This window comes from Mustela erminea, chromosome 3 (assembly GCF_009829155.1).
Source record: "Mustela erminea isolate mMusErm1 chromosome 3, mMusErm1.Pri, whole genome shotgun sequence".
Lineage (NCBI taxonomy): Eukaryota > Metazoa > Chordata > Mammalia > Carnivora > Mustelidae > Mustela > Mustela erminea.
The window spans coordinates 125,018,045-125,040,330 of record NC_045616.1 but is presented as its reverse complement, the minus strand read 5'-3'; the positions used below and the strand labels follow the sequence as shown (position 1 = coordinate 125,040,330).

Genomic DNA, 22,286 nt, shown 5'->3' with positions numbered 1-22,286 from the left:
CATTGGGGACAGTGGCAGATGTCTTGCTAGGTCTGGGAGAGCACCAGACATGATAGGTACACAGAGAATAAGGGCTTCACAAACTGGCACTATCAAGCACTCAGTAAGCACTTCCCCAAGATCTCGTTTCCCTCTCCATCTCCCACTTAATGGCCCCGCCTACCCTCCCGCTCACTCACTAGTTCCTCCAGCAGCCTGGGCACTTCAGGCTCAGACCATGTGCCCGAGGAAGGGAAGGCTCTTCCCACTCTTTCTACTTGGCAAATTCCTAGTCAAAGTTCTATTCCCAGGACACCTCCTCTGGAAAGTCTTCTCTAGTTCCCATAGAGAATTAATCCCTTCTTTCACTCCCTGGTTTGTTATACACACTTCTGGTGCTGCAGTAAATATCAGGCCACATGTACTTTGTTTTGTTTTTTCCTAATTGTAAGAATTAGTAGATGACAGAATTACATGCATCAACCCAAAGACCTATTCATCCTGGATTCATAAAGTCTGATTTTACAGTTACCAAGGTTGGCCAGGCAGCAAAGCGGAGAAGCAGACCCGTCTTACCACTTCTCGACTCTGGATCAGGTCTGCCTCAAAATCCTCCCCCTCCCGCCATGGCCCTGCATTGCCGGGATTTCCTACCATCCCATGTCCCTGAATCCCTAGCCTTTGGGAACATGGCATTTGTTTCAATCGATGTTCTGTTTTTCATCATGAATACATGATTTTATTCTAAGCGTGATTTCAATTTGATTGAAGCTCTGTATAGTTGCTGGAAAATGTTCTTCAGCAGCTCTGGGAGTTCCCCAGGGCCACACAGTCACTGCCTGAACTCCACACTATCTCCTCCGTATTTAAATACGGGTCTCACTAACTCAAAACCAGAGATTTCCAATAGCAAATAACCAAGCCTTTCGGTAGAGTCCCAGGACGGGGCCTGCCACGGTACTCCATAAATACTTGCCAGATGCACGCAACACCAATTAGCTGGAATCTAAAACCAAGAGACAATTTGCCTGTAACCTAAAGTAAATTTATTTCTTAGACTGGTTTTAAAACCAAAAAGTCACCTGTACATTCTGATGCTCACTCTCACGATGGAAGCAGCTTTTAAAAGGAAGTCAACTTCTAGAAGTATTTTCTAACAGTAACCATTTAATAAATAAAAATAAAAGTCCAATTAATAAAATACTTAGTATCTAAATATCTAAAATTGTAGGATTTAAAATAAAATATTTTCTAAGTCCATAATAGTCAAATGTGGGTCTGTCTTTGGAAGCTACAACCAAAATGGGTCATAAGGTTTATAAAGCTACTTAAACTTCTGGAAAAGACACGAGGAAGGACAGGTACCCCCAAAACTTAAAAACAAGGCCAAATGTCGCTAATACTACTCAGCACCCAATAGAAGTGACGCATGTACTAATTCACTTACTCCTTGAACAACCCATTGAGAAGGGCACTATGTGCTTCCCATTTTCAGATAAGGAAACCGAGGCCCAGAGGTGGCAAATGACTTGCCCTCAGTGGAACCAGGACCGGAAGCCACTAAAGTCTGAGGGGGTGCCATGCAGAGGAGACATGACCAGCACCTAGTATAGAGGGAACACAGACACACAACAATGTGACAGACTCAGAAGTGACAGAGTGGAGCTCCAACCAGGGCTGCTTGGCTCTAGAGCACCTACCTACTCACGTCCTCTCGGCCTTGGTGCCACCGAGGCCAGACTCCAGGGTCAGAGCCCCAGAACACGGGTGTTTCCATGGTTTTGAGGCAATGAGAGCACGTTAAGGAAGTCTGCCTACATGAGAGAACAGACACTTGGCAGGAGAAGGAAGCGTTGACACTGCTTCCTTCCCTGCACTGTTAAGTTTATGGCTCAAGGACCCACATCTTCCTCCCAGTAGAGCTGGAGGAACTGCTTCCTGCCGGGCTGAGTTAGGGAGCAGGGAAGGAGGCGAGGGGATAGGCTGAGAAAAAGGGGTGGGGGCGGCTGAAGAGCTGCTGGCTTCTCTGCCCTGCTGTCTGCTGCTTTCACTTAACCATTTTTTGTCCTCTGGCAAGGACAAAGCTTGTCTATTAAGAGAAGCCCACGCAGGCTGCAGAGATTTCTGATTCTAAGCACGGTAGCAAGGGGGAGAAAAAGCTCTAAACAGTCCTCAATTTTTTCCCTTAAAATACAGGTATATGTAAATTAACCCCCAGTAAAGTAAATACATCAGCAAATACTAACCCAAATAAACTGTACTGGGGGAGCATATGGAGAAAATACATGAATAAACCGAGATGTGCGGAAATACACAGGAAGGAGACAATGTATGATAAACATGCCATCTCTCAGCTAATTCTTTCCTTCCACCTTCAAGAAAATGAATTTCAAATCTGCCCCAATGTCTTGGAATAAACCAGTGGATCTTGCAAAGAAGCGAAGAGAAGGGACATTCAAGTGGCACCTATAGCAACAGAAGGAAGGAGCAAGGAGTCAGCGCAGACCATGACGAGGCCCCTGGCCACCAGGCAGATCCCAACAGAAGACTCTTCCTCATGTCACCAGAGCAATCCACTTTTCAAGGTGAAAAATCCTGCGGCCCTTTAAGACCCTACTGGGAAAAACAATAAATTGTTTTTACAGAAGATGGGTCAAACCTTTCGGCCATGTGGGCTGCTCCAAGCTCACTGATGAAGGCTTTGGCCCGGAATTGTCCCAGGGCTGAGGCTTCTGGCCAATACATCACACTGCCTTGGGACACTAAGTCTGTCTTTGCCTTACCCTTTGTATTTCTCAATCCACATTCCTTTTTGGGGTGAAATACTCCATTATTTCTGCTTTGTTCTGGGCTGTCTCCTGTCTCTGTCCCTATTAACTCGTGGCAACAAAAGAAACAAACAGAAGCAGGGGATTTCATGCTTAGCAGCTATAGACACTGGCCTCCCGGCTTTGCAGAGGAGCAGACAATCTGAGACCCTGAATGGAAGAGAGTGCCGCTGCGCTGAGCTAGACCAGGGACCCACGTGGCTCCCAGCCTGTGCATCGGTCATCCCTGATGGGCGGCATTCACCAGCCCTGGTACGAGCATCTCACGATGAACCAAAAGTGCGGTTTTAAAAGTTAGGGCCTTCATCTGATAATCAGATTCAAAGAGACTCTAATTCAAGACATTCCTATATTCCTAGCTCTCCACAATTTCAGGACTTCTCACACTGAAAACCGATCAAGGGGGTTGAAATTTTTTTTTTTTTAAACTAAAACTCAAAAAGGCAGCTAAGTGGAAGATAAAGCTCTTATTTTTACTATGTAATGCTTCTCTTATAATGGCTAGATGAAATATTTCTATCGATATTTAAAATAACAGAATTATCCAATAAAATCAGCAGAAAATTCCCAGCATGACTGTGGATAATAAGATTCAAGCTTCATGTGCATATTCACACACGTACTCAAAGTAGGGCTTCACCTGAGTCAATTTCAGACCATGTATTTTTTTTTCCCCTAAAGAGCCAAGAAATACAAATTTAGCTAAAGATGAATGATTAATGCATTTAGTATCAAACCTCATTTTTGGTCACTATCTGAACACAACATTTCACAATGGGAAGTGGGGGATAAAAATATATAAACAGTTTTAATATTCATTACCAAAGGCATCTTCTTATACTTTGTATACTTAGGAAGAGTGAGGGAGTGGAGACATTTAAAAAGAGCTAGGCTCCCTAAGTAGACCTTCAGGTGGATTTAAGTATCCTCTAAAAAATCCTAGAAGAGATCCTAACAAAGCAAATGCTCTCTGCTCTTGGTGCTTTGGAGCTGGGGAGCACTGTAACGGAAGACAGCAAAACAAACCAAACTCATGTTGGCTTTCTGGTAGCCCCTAACAGTGGAAATCCTACCCCCAGATTTCAGGAAAAAACAGAGCATTCTTTCACTTAACAATCTTGGGCTCCACGAAGATGGACCTGAGGCCTACATATTCCATCAGTCACCAATTCTGTCCCACTCGGTCTCTCAGATCCCCCGGGCTCTTCTCAGCCCTAAAGCCTTTGTCCAAAACATCTCCACTATCTTCTAGATAACAACAGTCTGTTCTCACAACTGGTCTCCTTACCTCAGGTTTACCAGACTCTGATACAGTCTCCAAAATGCTAACCATGACCTCTTAAACACATCAAGTCATTCCCAAGATTTCAAATCTTTCCATGACCATCTAGAACTGTCAGAATAAAGTCCAAGCTCCTTATCTAAGCAGAGAGGCTCCTTATGATCTGGACTTCACCTTTATTTGTGGTCTCCAACAGCTGCTCGAGGGATCCTATGAGATAATGGTTGTAATGTCTGTAAAGCACTCAAACCAGGGCTCAAGACACGAAATTTAAAATTGTATTTTCAGTTTATGATATATAGGAGATGACTTTCCACCATATTCATGACCCCCATGGCAGCCATATGTGCACAGGTCCTGTTCCAGTCTCTTTCATGCTCCAAGTGCAAGGACCTGGCCCTCTGCCCATACATCATGCTCATGGTCTTCCTCTAGCTGGCTCCTAGTCACCCTTCGAAACTCAGTTCCATGATCTTTTTTTCCCCCAGAAAGACTTCTGTGCCCACGGTCTGATTTAGATGATCTTCTTTAACTCCCTTAGCACCTTTTCTATTCCACCGTCCCACCACTTCTCATTTTGTGAAGTTCATTTCCAGTCCATACTCCCCCCCACCACCCGACCAGATTTGGAGCCCTGAATGTAGGCACCACTTCTAATTCAACTTTGGAACTTCAGTGGCTGACACAGCATCCACCACTTGGCTGATAAGCTCCCCAAGGGTTAATTAAGTACACGGCTTTATTAAGTGCATGGTCAGACAAGCCCAAAACAGAGTCGCACTGGGATCTGGAGAAGTTATTTCACCGATACCTGTTTCCTAATTCAGAAACAGGATCATCTCACAGATTGGTGCACACAGCCAACGTGGTACAAGGTACAAATGCTCTCAATAGTGCTCCATTAGTGTTATTACCATGATGACTTACGAGATTTCTCACCTAGGGCTGTTTTCCTAAAGGGAACAGATTTTTCTGACCAATCGGCATTCTTCTCAGGGTAGATAATTAAGGAATTAATTCAGGGTTTGGATTTATTATCCATTTGGTCAAAGTTATGATTTTTCTATGTGTGTGTGTGTGTGTGTGTGTGTGTGTATATATATATATATATATGATATACCAAATGCCAGTGGTCACTAAGGACATGTAGACAGTCCTTTGGTTTGCTATAACAGCCATTAAAAGGGAGCACGACATGATGTATAGTGGGACCATCACTGGATTTTTTTTTTCACCTGAGAGGAGAAAACTCCTATGAAACAGCTTTTAAACTTCACTGGTATATCTTAACAGCTAACCCAACTCTCTGCATGTGAATCTCCTATGTGGATGTGGACCTAGACAAAGGCGTAATAGGGAGTAAAGGTTCTGTAACCCGTGTGTATCCCCCAATCTCGTTGCTGTTAACTGCTGACAAAGATGAATGTTCACTACAGTCTAGCGCTGAAGAACCAATACAGTGAACGAGACGTGATCTCGCCTCACACATCATCCCACGTGTCAGACAGATTCTGACTGCGGAGTCTGCACTGGTGAGGAGGGAGGAGGGGAGGGCACAGCTGGATAGTTCAGAGCCGCAGCTGAGCTGGCAGCAGTGGTAGTTCAAGCCATCTTCTCACTTTTGAAGCTGGAATTAATCGGAGAGAGTTATTTAAAGGTGTGTCTCATTAAAGAGGCACTTTCCGGCCACTGTCGAACTTCACAGAGGCTCACCACCTGAGGTCATCGGAGGTATCACGAGGCTTCTGTCAGCAACCACACACCTCACTGATCAAAAATGAAATACCAACAAAAACAATCTTCTGTTCCCTCAGAATATTCAAAGTAGCACGTGGACTTTATATTAAAAACATTTTCATTATTTGCTCTATTTAATTCCCTGGAATACAGCACAAATGCCTTAAATTATGTCCCCCTATAAATTATATAAACAATACAGGTTCCATTTAACGGGCTGGCAAAGCTATCAGAGGGATCTGTGGTCCTGACCTATTTTTCTGGGGTCTTACTATAATCCAACCTGATCAACTTTTCTTTTCTTTTTTTTGTGGCGGGGGGGAGAGTTAAATAAGCACCAACTCCCATCAAAGGAGTTCTCAAGCTACCAAGAAAATATGATAATTGAACATCCTAAGTGGTTTTTTCAAAGGAGTGTCCTTTTTCTTTTATACCAGACAGGAGTTTGGTTGTAAATGTCAGCGTACAGGGATAATCCCCAGAACGGATGAGAAGCTCAAGAACAGCCAGAACCACGGCAGCCCATGGTGACATGGCACTAGTTTAGGAGTCGCCATTTGTACTAACTAGTTGGCACTCTGCACCCAAGTCCACCGCGGTGTAAGGATGACCTCTGACTGCACCAGCCAGGTGCCAGTGGGCATCGGGATGGACCATCCAAATGGATGAACCCTGGCTTCATGCTGGGGTCCTGGCTGCCAGGGAGCAGAGAACAAAAATGGCTGTCCCCTACCTCCAGCAACAAAAGGAGGGAGCCCTGACGCCAAGCTCCTGCGGGACTACAAATAGAGCACTCATTTGTAGGGCAGCCAAAAACAATACCAACTACACATTTTGTCCTTTGGCCCAACAGACAGCAGACTTTTTCTATTATTACCATTTAAAGAACATAAAATACAACAGCATTTGTTGATCTTCCAATTCCACGGATTTAATCTGAAAGAATATGCCAGACTCTTAGGAATGGCCAAGAAGAGTCCAGCTGACTCAAGGCAGAGGGCAGGATGGAAGCTAAGAGAAAATCTGGCTGGGATTTTCCTGCGTGAACACATCTGCCCTCTTAATGTCCCGTGTATGCACTCACAGCTCTCCTAAGCCTACACACATTCTCTGCTCTCTCTCCATCGTCTTACCGCTCTGTTCTTACATATACAACGGTGGGGGCTGGCTGGGTACGTACAGAAGGCTAACGCCTGGCACCTCTGATGTCCACACTCGCATATTCTCACTTCCCTTTCACTTTAGTCTCTTGGTGGAAAATAGGACAGGGCAGACTTGGAGATGTGTGCTGCACGTAACTTTTGTTAGTTAAAAACAAAAATTTAATCAGGGAGTTGTCCGTGCTATAGCTTGTCACTAGAAACACAAATCCCCTAAGGATGTGTGACTGGGCCGTTTTTTGTTTTTGTTCTTTAATAGATCATTCTGGTGTTCAACATATTTGTCTAATGTATAATCCTTCCAGTCTCCCTTTTCTGGCTTGCAAATCATAGCATAATCGTGAAGCAACTGTTACAACAAAAAACTACTCATCTGGAACACACACACACACAAAATGAGCAATCATATTTATGGTTTGCAAAAAAAAAAAAAAAATTAAAAATCTTAAAAACCATGGTCTTTGGCTGACAAATTCAGCTTTCCCAAAAGGATAAAATCTGAATGCCTGCAGTAAACAGGCATGTTAAAGAACAACCAACAATATGGAGAAGGAGGTTGGAAGGAAAAGCATTTGATAAAATGTGTTTTTGGTTTTGTTTTTTGTTTTTAACACATTTTGTCTCATTTGGTCAATCTGTGGAAGTAATTTATGGCATCTGTGTGAGGAATTATGACTCCACCTGAATGGACTCTGTAGTTCCCCTGGCTCTCCATAAGCAGGAGAGGCTATATTCACGGCTCTTCAGATCGAGTGTTAGAATCGATTTCATAATTACAATAATAGTGGATACAAAGGTCCTCAAGGGAATTGTTCATGGACAAATTAGAGACAGTGTTGGCAGAGATAAAATATTCATCAGCGAAAGAGTACATTAGAATGTATCTGAGAGGATCAGGGCTCATCTGGGAATCACAAGGGGAGGAAGACATCACCAGAAAAATGCAAGTGTTCGCTGCTACGTCAAACTCTGAAACTAAGAATTTCAGTCTTATCTAAGTCTGTATATACTAAAGTAAGACCTCACTGTCGCGTAATCTGGTGACAGGCAGATATGGTAGGGAATACAAAATTGCCCTGAGATTTTCTTAACTAGGAAGACTCCCAAATCAAGTATACACAACACCACAGCTCTCTGCAATCCTATTAATTTGCTGTAATTTATAATTTCCTAAAATCTGTACCTTTCTATTCACCCTCCAAAAAGTACAGAAGATAAGAAATCTTAAGCCATGGGATTTTTGAAATGCTACATAACAGAATGGTAAATCATGTATTTTATATGTTTTCTTAGTTTTTTTTATTGTAAGCCATATCTAGCCCTTCTTTGAAAGAAATGAGAAGTGAATGAGGTAATAAAAAGAGATCCAATAAAATCGAATCAAATAGTAGCAAAAGATACACTCTAAATCCCCTTCAATTCAGGTTAAAGTAGGGATTTCAAATGTTCACAGACCAAGGATGGGAAGACAAGAGGAGCCAAAAGGGTAAGTAACTTGACTTCATACAGGACATGCTTCTGTGGCAGTTGGAACCTCCACTTCTCATACTCTCCTCGATCTCTGCTTGAGAATTGCCTACACTTTCATTAAAAGACTCAATATTTATTTTACTACAACAATTAACAAGATTTCAAAAAGGCTGAAGATTCAGAAAACAAAGCACACAATACTAAAATGTCAATGGCTAATAATTACACTTTACATATGTTCATTTGGGTTTAAGATGATTTCTAACAACTTAACATTCAAGTTACCTTGCTATAAAAAGCATATTAGTGAACAAAATGTCTGGCTACCCTTCTAGACCTCTGCTGGACTAGATGAGTATTTCAGGAAACAGTGGTACCCTAAGGTGTGGTGGGGGTAATGATACTTGGTGGGGGGTAGTTAAAAAAATGGGATGCCTGGGTGGCTCAGTGGGTTAAAGCCTCTGCCTTCGGCTCAGGTCATAATCTCAGGGTCCTGGGATCAAGTCCCGCATCAGGCTCCAGGCTTAGCGGGGAGCCTGCTTCCTCCTCTCTCTCTCTCTTCCTGCCTCTCTGCCTGCTTGTGATCTCTATCAAATAAATACATAAAAAATCTTATTTAAAAAAAAAAATAGAGGGTCATAAATCACGAAGAAAAGTAGAGTTCAGTCCTTACTAGCCTCTGTGCTTGGTGCCTTCTGTGTGTGCATCCCTGGCCTGCCTCCACCCTCTCCGTCACGCTCCCTGGGCCCGCAGGCTGACCAAACGGACTGCACAGCTGAGCACCCCAGCCCTGGCTTCCAGTCAGACTGCACAGAGTGGAGGCATCAGTAAGAGAAGGGAGAAAGAATGAAATTGGATGTTCATTCCCTCAGCTCCCTCCACGCCAGGCCAGTGGGGGCTGGTTGCATCCTGAGGGTGAGACCCACAGCTTCAGTCAGCCAGTCCCTCCACTCAGCCCTCTCTGCCTCCGGATTCCCATAAGCTTCCCTTACTTTGCTCCTGTGGGACTACGGATGGGTTTCTTCATACACTGTCCACACCTTTGTATATTCTCGTTAGTTAGAGCTCCTCAAATAACCCAATTTGAATAAACCATTTTTTTTCCATTCCAGGACCCTGACAGCAACTTTTTAGCAAATGAAATCAAGAATGACACCAAGATTTTTTGGCTTTAACAACTAAGGAATTAAGGTTTGGGGGTACTGGATGGGAAAGAAATGGAAGAATTTGGCTTTAGTTACCTTTGAGATGCCTACTAGTTTGAGGTTCTGAAGAGGGGTCAGTGTTAATAAAAATCTGGGTAGTTTTTAAGCCATGGATAAGGTCACCTACAGAGTCTGTATATACTGAGGGGAGTGTGAGTTTTCATGGTATTCTTGTAGGAAATGACTCCTTTTGCAAAGTGATGTTGAAATTACTAAAGCCAAAATGTAAAAACTTCACTGTTCCTTATGCTTTTGTCTTATAAATCCCATTACTGTACTTTAACACTTGGTCTCATTAACAAACTTAATTCATTAAATTCCCTTTAATTTTAACTTGTATTTGTAAATTTAATATAGTTACTTTTCTTTTTAAAGCCCTTCAATTGCTTAACACAATTGTTTCCAAGTACTAAATTCTTTGTAACACCAATAAATCAAACATAAAGCTTGGTAGACCTTAAGTCCTCAAACATTTCAATTCTGAATACAAAAACATGCCAAAATCACAAGTCTAAATTACTCAATTTGATACCTTTAATCAGAATCACAATTAAATCATGATTATAGGAAAAATCTTTTAATTACAAAAATTAAAATGTTATTTCAAACCTACCACGAAAATACCAGTAATTAAAGTTTGATTTGATTTACTTCACTTTACTTTACCTAATTCTAAAGTTCTGACAGCACGTCATGATTTGGATTCTTCCACGAAATATCAGTCATGTATAGAATTCTTTTCCAAGTCCCTATAATGCAAATGCCAGGCCCTAAAAATGGTTTTGTTAAGGAGCAAGAACCCCAGAGTCAAGCTGATATCACACAATTCTTCCCTGAGATCTGCATCAGCAACATTCCTCCTGTACCTAAATTATTTCATTAGTTCACTAGAGTTGCATTTCTTTGCATTTTAATGTCTTCCTATCTAGCTCTAAGGACACATTAAGGCCAATATTGCAGGGTGCTATATTGAGAGAGAGTGCATGCCTGAGTGGTGGGAAGAAACAGAGGGAGAGGGAAAGAGAAACCCAAACATACTCTGAGCTGAACGCAGAGCTCAACACAGGGCTCAATCTCATGACCCTAACATCATACCTGAGCCGAAACCAAGAGTGGGAGTCTCAACCAACGAAGCCACCCAGGTGTTCCTCCCCAAACAATAAATATTTTTAAACTGATTTGTTGAATGGTTTCCAAAGATCCCTTACAAGCATACTGGATTATTTCCTAACCTCTCATTAGATTGAGGTCAATGGAGTTTTGTACTCTATACATCTTTTCCTTGAACATAAAACATATATCCTCTTACAATCACATCTTCTTGGTTTTGTTATATCTTACACCTTTATCTTAGGAAGTTTTGTCCTACTCTAGAACTACAACACTAATATCATGAAAATGTCAAAGATGGGGAAGGCTTAGGCAGACTCCTGGAGCTGTCCAACCTCCGTAAGTTGGCCACAAGAGGGGAAACCAAGCAGTCTGGTATGTGGAGGGAGTGCGAAGCAACTAGAAAACAGGGTCATAAAAGTCAAGGAAAGTAAGTGCTTTAACAAGAGGAAGGAGAAGGTGATCAACTAAGATAAATGTTTCTAAATAGTAACTTAAGATCAGATCACACGACCATTATATTTGGGAATATGCAGGATGTTGGTGATCTTGATAATCTTAGGGCAATAGTAGAAATGGAAATCCATGGTGTATATTTAAGTCCAAATATGCTCTTTTTCACTTGAGGTGTTTTACCTGGGCCATTCCCCTCAATTATTATTGCTTCGACTATATTGAGGACTTCTAGACTCTATCTATAGACTTCAATCTTTTTCTGCAGAGTCAAGCCAGTGTTTTTGTTTCCTGTTAGACATCTGTATCTAGTTATCCCTTAGGTACTCAAAAACTCAAATTCATCATTAATCCTCCCACCCATTTGTTCCTCCTTCCTGTATGTCCTACTTTAGTAGGGCACCATCCAACCCACCATCTAAAGCTAGAAACCACTTAAACATCCTTACTCCTTTCTCTTTCACACTGTTCACAATTCATGAAGGCTCCCACTTGTGTTGATTCTACCTCTTAAATATTTCTTCAATATACGTATGTTCTATCCCTACTGTTTTATAATAGCGCCTTCATTGTTTATTGAAAGAACTGTAACTACTTCAAAATATGTACTGTGTCTAGCACATCACAGCTGCTGAATCAACTTGTTGATTCACTGAAGTAGCGCATATCGCTCTATTAATAGTTGCTCAGATTTATGGTTATAAAATCAGCTTGAGATATGGTTGGTGAGATCTAATTGATGATACTACCACAAATAAAGCACCAAACAGAAAGTACCATCTGGATTTGAGTGTTCACTGGGAGATAATGGCCGTGAACACTGTAGAATCCTGACTGTGAATGTCCCTCACTGGAATTATTCCCACTATTACTTTCCATTGTTGTTCCTTGTCCACTCAACCTTCCACAGTGTATTTCCCCATCCTAACTTACTCTCCATTGTCTATAAATTGTAACTCCAATGAAAGAACCTGAGCATTGCTAAGGCAGACAAAATAGGTAACACATTATTAGTTTCTCTTTGTTGAGACGTGGACCCAACGAGATGTTTGTCTTGAACAAGAAATGACAGGTCAAGACTAGGAGAACATAAGCAAGGATAGGAGATGATGTAAGCCTAAGACTCCTGATGGCTCACTGAGACCCAGCAATATAGTCGTGACCTTGATAACCTTCAGAAGGCCTCACCAGGAGAGGACAGAAAAGACCTCATAATTATTTTGGCCCCAAAACATTTTTGAAGCAAGTTAGAAAAGTTATGAAACTCTCAGTTGTCATACTTGACTTGAATCCAGAAACACAACTCAAATGAAGCATGTAGTCTAAATGGTTGATGGTTTTCAGCTGGATGTACTTTCCAGCCACCTAAAATGAAATATCTCTCTCTAGTCTCACTCTAACAAAAATCTTTGACCTGGCAATGGGAGGGGGAAGAAAAAAAGCATTATCTACCTTTTCATATCTAGCGATATGCGCTACTTCAGTGAAGAGAAGGATTGGGTGATTGAAGATACAATGACTTTACATAGTATTAAGTACTGTTATTTATAGGTTAAACACAGTCTCGAAGGTCAAAGCCTGCAAGGAATCTACTTCAACATACCTGATACATCATACACAAAAAATGAATCCTCTGTTATCTAACTCCTACTATGGAAGAGTTTTACTTTCAGCCGTACACACTTACCAAGGGGACCTCTAGGCATGCTATTTGGATTCCCAAAGAAAGGGCTGGCCTGGAGTGGGCTGTCCCACACAGGAGGGTGTCCCATTTCTATAGGAGATGGAAACGATATGCAGACTTCCCAGACACTAGGGATGATTATTAGTCAGAAAGTAAATCCACATCCCTTTTGTCCAAGAGACATTACTGTTCTCATTTCTCATGGCCCACTAACCCCTCCTAACTCCTCCTCCCTGCTCTAGGCTCACACTACACTCTCTATACTCATGATTTCATGTTGCTCATCATCTACTTACTCCATTGCATTAGAGTCAACATATGACTGAATGTCTATCTCTCCCATCAGATGTATGGTTTAACGCAATCATTTATTCAACTTTGCATCATTATGTCTGACAGGGTGTTTGTGAAATGTATCAATGGATATTCTATTAATCATGATTAAACTCAAGCAAATTGAATAGCTCCACTAAAATAGCCTAGAATCAAGATTACATTGGATTAACAGAAAATATCAAGGTTTTAGTCTCACTTTTTGAGGTAGATTCTCTATTCACTACCCATATTCTAATTGGTAATTTACTTGCAAGCTCAGAAAGATCCAAAAAAGGTATTCCTTGTCTCAGACTTTGAAAATTATCTTGTAAGAATAACAGATGCAGGGGAGTTCACTTTAAAGTATATTTTAAGAACAATAATTTAAATGAGATATGAACACTTACATACTAACTGCTCTTTGGGTAAGAATGAAAACAATTGTCTGAATCATTTGATTTATATAAGGAAAAGGATAAAGATGATTGAAAGCTTCTGGAACCAGGAGTTTTGAGTCAGAACCACCCCATCCCTGTAATTGGGGTGTCCCTCTCAAAATCAAGCAACCTGTGGTCAATATACACCGAGGCAACAAGACTCGAGGGGGTTACTTTCAACAAAGAGAAAGTAAAATTTTGTGTTCAGACAATCAATAAAAATGTGGAATAAAATGAATCCAACCCTTACCTTGAAATTTTTATTCATAAGGAATCCTGCAAAGAGGATTTTACCACGATACAAAAGAGGATGATTTAAATAGCTACAAAAACAAATGGGAGGCCATAAAATTCTTCCACAGGCTAGAGAAGGAAATAATTTGCTGTCTCCATTAATCTAAAGGTTGGCCCAACCCCTCATGTTTCAGGAAAACTTCTGTTATGTCTAGACCAGTTATAGGCACACACAGATGTATATTTGACTTTTTTCTATTTTTTCTGACATTTAAAGTACTTGTAAAAAATAATTGGATCAATCAAATGTATAAGGGAGAAAAGTAAAAGTCCCTCTGTACTCTAACCCCCTCAAAGATTATGGGTGTTTGGTTCTTCAACTTTTTTATGCATATTTACTACTGTCTGTACACCATTTTTTCTTTTAACGCAAAAACAGGATCACTGTATTTATAGTTGTATCAATAATTCATTGTTTCTCTGACTTCTCATAGACAATCCTCTGTTGATTCCTGTTAATGTCAGCACACAGTTTCACTGTATGATCATCCCAAAATGGATTTAACCAGTCCCCAACTGGCTAATACATGGTTGATTTTCAACAACACAGAATTTAGATTTTAGAGCTAGAAAAGACCTTATAGAGTACAAGGTTGTCATTTCATAGATGAAATTACTGAACCCTCAAAATACGAAAGCATATTAATCAAGAAGATTGCAGACATGCTTGGAGGGAAACGGGGAATAGGACTGCAGCTTCTTCTATTACTTAGAAGTTGAGAGCTCAAACTGGAGCATCCGACTTCTGGGTCTGACTCAGCCAGCTACACTGTTTACTAGCTGAGCCACCTTTGCTAATCCTTTAACCTCTCCAGGACTGTTTTCTTATCTCAATAATGGGGATAATTATATAGTTTTTGTCAAGTTTGTTCTAATACAAAGTGCTCAGAATATTACATGGGCAATGAAGCAGTAAGTGCTAATTACTACGTTGTGGGCTAAATGTTTATATCTCCCCATTCAAATTCATTATTTGAAATGATAACCTCTCCCTCCATAGGACAGTATTAGGAAGTAGGGCCTTTGGGAGGTCATCAGGTCTTAAGGGTGGAGCCTTCATGAGGGGGATTAGTGCCCTTAAGAGATGCCAGAGAACAGTTCTATCCCTCCCATCATGTGAAAATGCAGCAAAAAGTGTGGGCTGTCTATGAACCTCAGGAAGCAGGTCCTTATCAGACACTGGCTCTGCCAGCTCTTTCACCTGGACTCTGGAGGCTCTTGAACTATTTTAAAAAAAAAAAAAAGTCTGTTGTGTAAGGCACTCATTCTATGGTACGTTGGTATAGTAGCCTGTACTAAGACAATTACTGTTGTACTACCTCAAGCTTATTTTACACAATTACTAAAATTTCTTTTCTTGGTATGGATAGACTAGAAAGCACAAGATTCTGGTTGTTACTCAAAATTTTGGTATTTTACGTTCATTGGTATTATGGTATTGGTATACCATAATAATTGGTATATGGTATTACTGGTATACGTTCACTTTGGTATTATAAGTTCATGTTCTCTCCATCATTCCTTATTTAAACATGAAAGTAGGGGCACCTGGGTGTCTCAGTGGGTTAAGACCTCTGCCTTCGGCTGGGGTCATGATCTCAGGGTCCTGGGATCAAACCCCACATCGGGCTCTCTACTCAGTAGGGAACCTGCTTCCCCCTCTCTCTCTGCCTGCCTCTGCCTGCTTGTGATCTCTGTCAAATAAATAAATAAAATTCTTTTTTAAAAAATGGAATTATGCAACAGCTGTTGTGAGATATACTGAATTATGAGATTTAAGTATATCCAACTGAAATAGAACTCTTATAAATGTGAACAAACATTTATTTATGTTAGAGTTACCAGTTACCCAAATAAGCCCCCTTGGAATGAGGATTGGAGGAAAAAAGAAAATCAAAACCAACAGTCCTAATATACTTTCATTCATGTGAATTTTACAGCAAAGGGCAAAAATTTTAAGCTCCAAAGAAGACACCAGTAAATATACTGTATTGATTCTTGAGTAGTAGAGACACCTGGCTCCAGTGGTAGGCTAACATTTGCAGGAAACAGATGTGTTGGTTTTACCTCTTTGTGACTGGTAAATTTTGTACTTCCTTTAATATTGGCGGTATTATTGGCTTTCTGTTTTATTCTTTATTTTTTACCTCAAACACATTAGACTGAAGTTTATTAGCATAGTCCAAATTGTTTGAACACCTTTCAACAGCAAGAACAAAACTCTGTATACCTGTGAGGCAAAGCCCAATAAACCCACTGGGACCACAGTGTTCTCATTGTAATGCTCCTCTCTTCCATATCCCCACCAGCTACATGTTACATTTTTCTTTATGGGTCATAACCATGAAATTTTAGGTCACAGAATACTTTTCACTTTTATGTGATCTAATAGCTTTTACTTGAAAAAAAAAAAGCAGAGTTCATTTCAAAATTTAACAGATTGACTATGCAGCTCTCTAGAATGGCCCAAGAGAGTCAGCATGTGGAACACAAATTACTTGCTGAAGTTAAAATTTATAGATCATTTTGGCTGGTCCAAGATGAAACTTTAGGTCAAGTAGGTATCTAAAGGAACCTTATTTTGACTGAACTCATCACTATTCTACTTAAAGTCACTTTAGCCATTTAAAATTTAAATTTGAATAATTAAGAATACGGGGACATTTTCATCACTTTTTCAAAAGGACTCTTTGGCAATAAAAAGTCAAGCAGGACTCAGATCAAAGGTTAAAATCTCTCAGACCAGATTTCTTTCTCAGGCCTGCACCCCCTAATCAGGTAAACGAGCCTCAACTGTTAAAATTATATAGCTTGGACCCTAAAGAAAAAGCAATTAAACATTCTCGTGACATCATGGGAAATTCTACTTTGAATATAGATCAACAGCTAAAAGAAATAATAAAGTAGTCGATTAGCACACACTTGCTGGCCCAGCTCTGCAACATACAAGCTCTTTAAAATGTTCATGTACAGTCTTTTTAATGATAGAAAATGGAAAGAAAGCAAGCATGAAATTGGAAAAGATCAAGTCTGGGTCTAACCCCATCCCACTTTCAAAGACCTGAATGTGGTCCGTGACCCCCAGAGACCAGCACGCAGACCAGAAACCAAGAGTGGAAGGGGCCACTCCCAGGTCCTGAGCGGATTCCTGCTTTAGGGGACGAAGTCCTCCTCCTCTCTCTGTCTGTTACTGCACAGATCCCATCTGTGCCTCCCGTGAGAAGACCACTCTGAAAACAGGCTGACAGAAGAATCAAGAATTGGAAGGGTAAGAGAGAAGGAAAAGGGGAGTGTCATCGTGAAAAGGCAGCATGAACTTGCCTGCGTTATCTTCCAGGTAACGAGAAACATCTCACAAAAGCCAAGGAAAGAACTTTTAAGTGACTGCTCTTTTAACCCACCTTTCAGGGCAAGTCTTAAGGCTGGTGTCACAGAAAAGCACCTAATTGGGAGGGGGAGGGGTGCGGCTGCTTCATGATCACACTAGCTCTCCACATAATTAAAACTAATCCTTTTACCTGACTACATTTCTTACAAGCAATCTGTCTAGCGCAGTACATTAAAAAGGTCTGGATGCTTTGCATGGACAAGATTCAATCAGTACTTCGACGTTTGGGGGAGAAAAATGCAAGTCCCAACAGCGGTGGCTCATTCACTTATTGAAAACATTCAGCTATTTTAAAAGGCTTAGAACATGCAGAACATAATAGTGTAGCAAAATGACAAGCCCTCATCAGAGGCCCTGCATCCAAAATTCGCTTACCTCAAGCTTTGAGGCACAGCCAAGACATGAAAACCCTGGAGAAGGAAAAACTTATGCCATGACTTGCATTAAGAAACAGCCCATAGAATCAACAGATGTTTACAAACCAGTTTTGGGTGCCGGAAGTTACAGGGAGGATGGGGGGAAAAGTCCCCTTTCACGGAACAGTTGATACAATTATAAACCAACTCTCTAGAAGGGTGATCTTGTGCTAGGGTGAGGTGAGGGAGAGGTCAGTCCTGCTCTGTCCTCGGGTCCCCCCACAACCCCCGGTAGAACCGCAGGGAAAACACAGGGACTACCTTGACGGAGGGGCTGTGGGAAAGATATTTCACTCTTGCGACACACACTTTGACCGCTCAAGACAAACTTTCTATGCAGTTCTCTTCCTCTCTGCACTCTGACAGAGAGAGGGGCCCAACAACAGCTAAATAACCCGAGCCACAATTATCCCTCTACGGTGATTACTGTCACAGGGTTCTTTTATTTAAACATAACTTCTCAGGGGCACCTTTGGCTCAGGTCATGATCCCAGGGTCCTGGGATCGAGCCTTGCATTGGGCTCTCTGCTCTGTGGGAAGCCTGCTTCCTCCTCTCTGCTTGCCTCTGCCTACTTGTGATGTTTGTCTGTCAAATAAATAAATAAAATCTTTAAAAATAAATAAATAAATAAATAAATGTTACTTATTAGAATGTCAAAAATCCTGCCCTTCCAAACTGGATTTACTTTCACACCTTGTCACACAGCTCAGGTGCCTGTCCTGCGCCCGGGTCTCCACTTCAAGGTCTCCAAGTCGGCAGAGGAGGCAAACAGTGCTGGGGGTTCTCATCACCCCCACAGCTTTCCTTGGTTTCCTCTTCCATTTGCATCTATGGCTTTCCAGAAACAAGAGAGTCAGGTCACCCAAAGTCCCTGACCTTCTCAATTAGGGACCACTAATGGGGGCTCCTTAGAAATTTTCAAGACATAAATATAAAGTCACTTGGATTATAAACAGGCAAGCAAGATATGTGACTGGTGAAAAATTCAAAGCAAGAAGGGATTCCCTCACAGCCCAATCCACTGGTACCAGCCAGAGGAGATACAAGTGGATTATAATTTTTAAAGTCCCATGAATGAGTTCTCCTTTGCCCCAGCTTAACCACTACCACCCCCTTAAAGGTTTAATGTTTAACTTATTTTTTTTAAGCAGGTGCAATAAAGGGACATTCTCCTACACTGTAGAACCATCAAGGCAGAAAAAAGATGTTTGTGTGACAGAGAGGCGTACAGGGCAGAAGGACAGCTTGCCCCCAGGATGCCCACATCCTAATCCCGGGACCCATAAATGTGTTATATTACATGGTAAGAGGGTGAATTGAGGTTGCTAATCAGCTGACCTCTAAGAGAATACACTGGATTGATCCAGGCGGACCCGGTGCCATTACAGTGGTCCTTAAACAGGGAAGGAGAGTCAGAGCACTGTGAGAAAGAAGGGGTAGTCATTGCTGGCTGTGAGGATGGAAAAAGGCCAGAAACCAAGGCAATCAGCCTCCAGACACTAGAAAAGGTTGGACAACAGCTTCTCCCCTACAGCTTCCAGAAAAGCATGCAATCCCACCAACACATTGATTTTATCTTGGTGAGACTCATTTCAGACTTCTCACCTCTGGAACCATTGAGTAATTAATGTGTTATTTTTAAATGTATTTGAGAGAGAGAGAACATGAGTGCAGAAGCAGGGGTAGCATCAGGCAGAGAGAGAAGCAGGCTCCCCACTGAGCAGGGAGCCCTATGCGGGGCTGGATCCCAGGACCCTGGGATCATGACCTGAGCTGAAGGCAGACGCTTAACCAACTGAGCCACCCAGGAACCCCTAATGTATGTTGTTTTAATTACAGCAGCCACAGAAAACTAGAGTGAGCTGCTTGAAGAATGGCCCAGATCTTCTAAATTATACAGATCATTCTTGAAGTATTTGCAAAAAAGGATGTTATATTTTTGTTTTCATTTTCCTTATGAGGGTTTTTCTGAGGTCAGAGTAATATCTGGCATATCAATTTCCATGAATGAAATGAAGAGAAAAGAAGTTGTGACAAACCTCTGAATTAAAAAGCAATGTACTGAAGTCCTCGAGCAGCACTGGCTGTCCATCCTGAGAGCCGGAAAAGTTACTATGACTCCCCATTCTCTGTCACCATTTCATGAGGCTCCCTATCATCCAGGGACATTCACCTGACATGGGAACACTCTGTCCAAACATCTTTAAAGGAAAAAGAAAGAAAGAAAGAAAGAAAGGAAGGAAGAAAGAAAGAAAGAAAGAAACAAAGAAAACAAACACTGTAGGTTGTTTCCTCCCTGTCACTTGCCTCATCTTACTCTCCTGAATCCTCAACCTTTCACACATAACCAACTCTACCTACACACCTCTCACTTGTTGGTATAAACCTCAGGGGAAACAGATTTAATATCAACCAAGAGAAAACATAATTATTCCCAAGTAGATATAAAAGGTTAGTATATTTTAAAACCAAAGGGTGAAAAACAGTAAGAGATTAGGGACAGACACCTTAAAAACAAAGAAAAGTGGGGCAGGCAACATTCATTTACTGAGTACTTACAAATGCTAGCCCTGTATGGAGAGCACTTCGAACACCTGGTCTGACACAGAAGAAAAAGCTTTGCTCTCCCTGGAGCTGAATGAATGGCCCAGAATTAGAAAAAAGGGGAAAAATATATATATATATATATATATATATATATATATGAAGAGAATTCAATCTTTTCTCCATCTGATTCATAAATGAACTTTTTTCTCACTAAACTGTATCACCTCAACATCAACAACACTGCTTCCTGACAGTAAGGGTCTGAAAAATGGGTCAAAACACAAACTCAAGATCTTAGCAAGAGCGCCACTGTGGAGGGTCAGGTAAACGCTGAAAAAACACTCAGGCATTACTAAAAATCTCTTAACGGCATCCCTAGATAAACAGATTTTTCAAAAAAGGTAAAATCACGACTCCTACAGTATAAATAAAATATGTATGAAAAGTTCCATTCAAGTCATTAATTAATTAATTGAGGGAACATAAAGAGATACCACAGCCAGTTCAAAAGAGCAGCCAAAGGACCACAGACTTAATGTAGCAGAGGAATGCTGAATCGCACGTGCAAACACTGGTCAAATGCATTCCCCAGGATATAATTAATTTGCATCTCTATGGACAAGAATTATCTGTACTGGTTTCAATTTTTACAACTTCTAGTTCTACAGAGTTATAAGACAGTCTAGTCAAAGACAAAAACTCAAGCCCTTATGTAGAGAAATCCCCCTAGACAGGGCTGGAAGTTCATCCTGGCATTGAAGTCTTTTTTGCCCATTTTAAAGTACTCTGTTTTTCTTCTATCAACATTGCACCATAGCACAGTAACTGATAACTACACTATCTTCAGTATATTCTTGCAAAGACTAAATATGTGATAAATACTTGAAAAATTTTCCATCTAACTGATAACCTATGTAGCTCTGCCAACACCAATGATGCTGGATAAATTTTTTATTGCTGTGTAAATTACTGGAAAAGTACTTGATAACTGACTAGAAGGCGGGGGGGGGTGGTCCTCAAGGATGACCTTCCCAAGTGTTTCCTAGTTATCATAACTACCCTTCTTTACTAGAATAGATCTGAACAACAAACTATTCAACACATTTGATTTCTCTTCTTAAAGCACAAGTCCAATATCTTGTTCTTATTTGCATCATAAAAGTCTGTGAAAGTATAAGTCAACATCCAGTGATTTTCATAGTTAATTCTACAGTATTTTTTGATGATCTACAGGTCATATACACAAGCTTCTACATCTGACTCAGTAACATTAATTTTAAGACTCGTGCAAACAACTTTAATCATGGCAATTCATTGGTATGCATGGAGCCATCAACTGGGACCATTCCATACCCAAATGAATGATCCCCAGAACTTCTGTGTTAAGTAAGAAGTTCCATGATCCACAGTGAACTGATAAAGTTAATATAGGGCTTTTCTTTCTATAAGTTACCTTTATAAACTTGCTAGTGAAGCCATAGGGTAGAGGGGGTGAAAGTTTTCTCTGTCATGAAATGAACTTGGTGACAGTACGTAAGTATTGTTTTTCTAATATCTTTATGGCAAAGTAAAGCCATATATCCAGGCTTTTGTCTTTGTTATGTTCCATAAAAATCCCTAAATCTGGAAGCTACTATGTAAAAATCTTTGGAAAGCTGAGTAATAAAGGATATATTAAGTTATATACAGTTTTCATTTTGAGAAGGAAATCGGTGTATTTGTTATACGTTAATCAAACCAAAAACTGTCCTTTGTGATCATTAAAGACAACTTTTCAACCACAGTTGTGAGCACCAATTAAAAAAAACAAAAAAATCACATGTGACCATCATCTATGCCAGACTCCATTGTATTTCCTACAGGAGACGTGCAGAAATTCCACACTGCCCATATCTGCAAGAATTAAGACTTTCACATTTCTTTCTCTCCCAACACCACTTCTAAGAACTTGTCTTAAAAACTGTCATAAATGAGCTCAGA

General features: G+C 40.8%; 1 protein-coding gene across 3 annotated transcripts in view; it reads right to left on the bottom strand.

Annotated features, from left to right (window-relative positions):
* ARL15 (ADP ribosylation factor like GTPase 15) overlaps window positions 1–22,286 on the bottom strand; it is a 395,820-nt gene that overhangs the window by 261,471 nt on the left and 112,063 nt on the right. The window contains exon 1 of one of the 3 annotated variants that reach the window (XM_032337415.1): window positions 19,799–19,954. The exons of the other annotated variants lie outside the window; for them this stretch is intronic. Coding sequence (XP_032193306.1) covers window positions 19,799–19,885 — 87 coding nt within the window. The 5' untranslated portion in view covers window positions 19,886–19,954. Of the gene's footprint in view, window positions 1–19,798; window positions 19,955–22,286 lie in introns of those variants that run through there. 3 annotated transcript variants of the gene reach the window in all.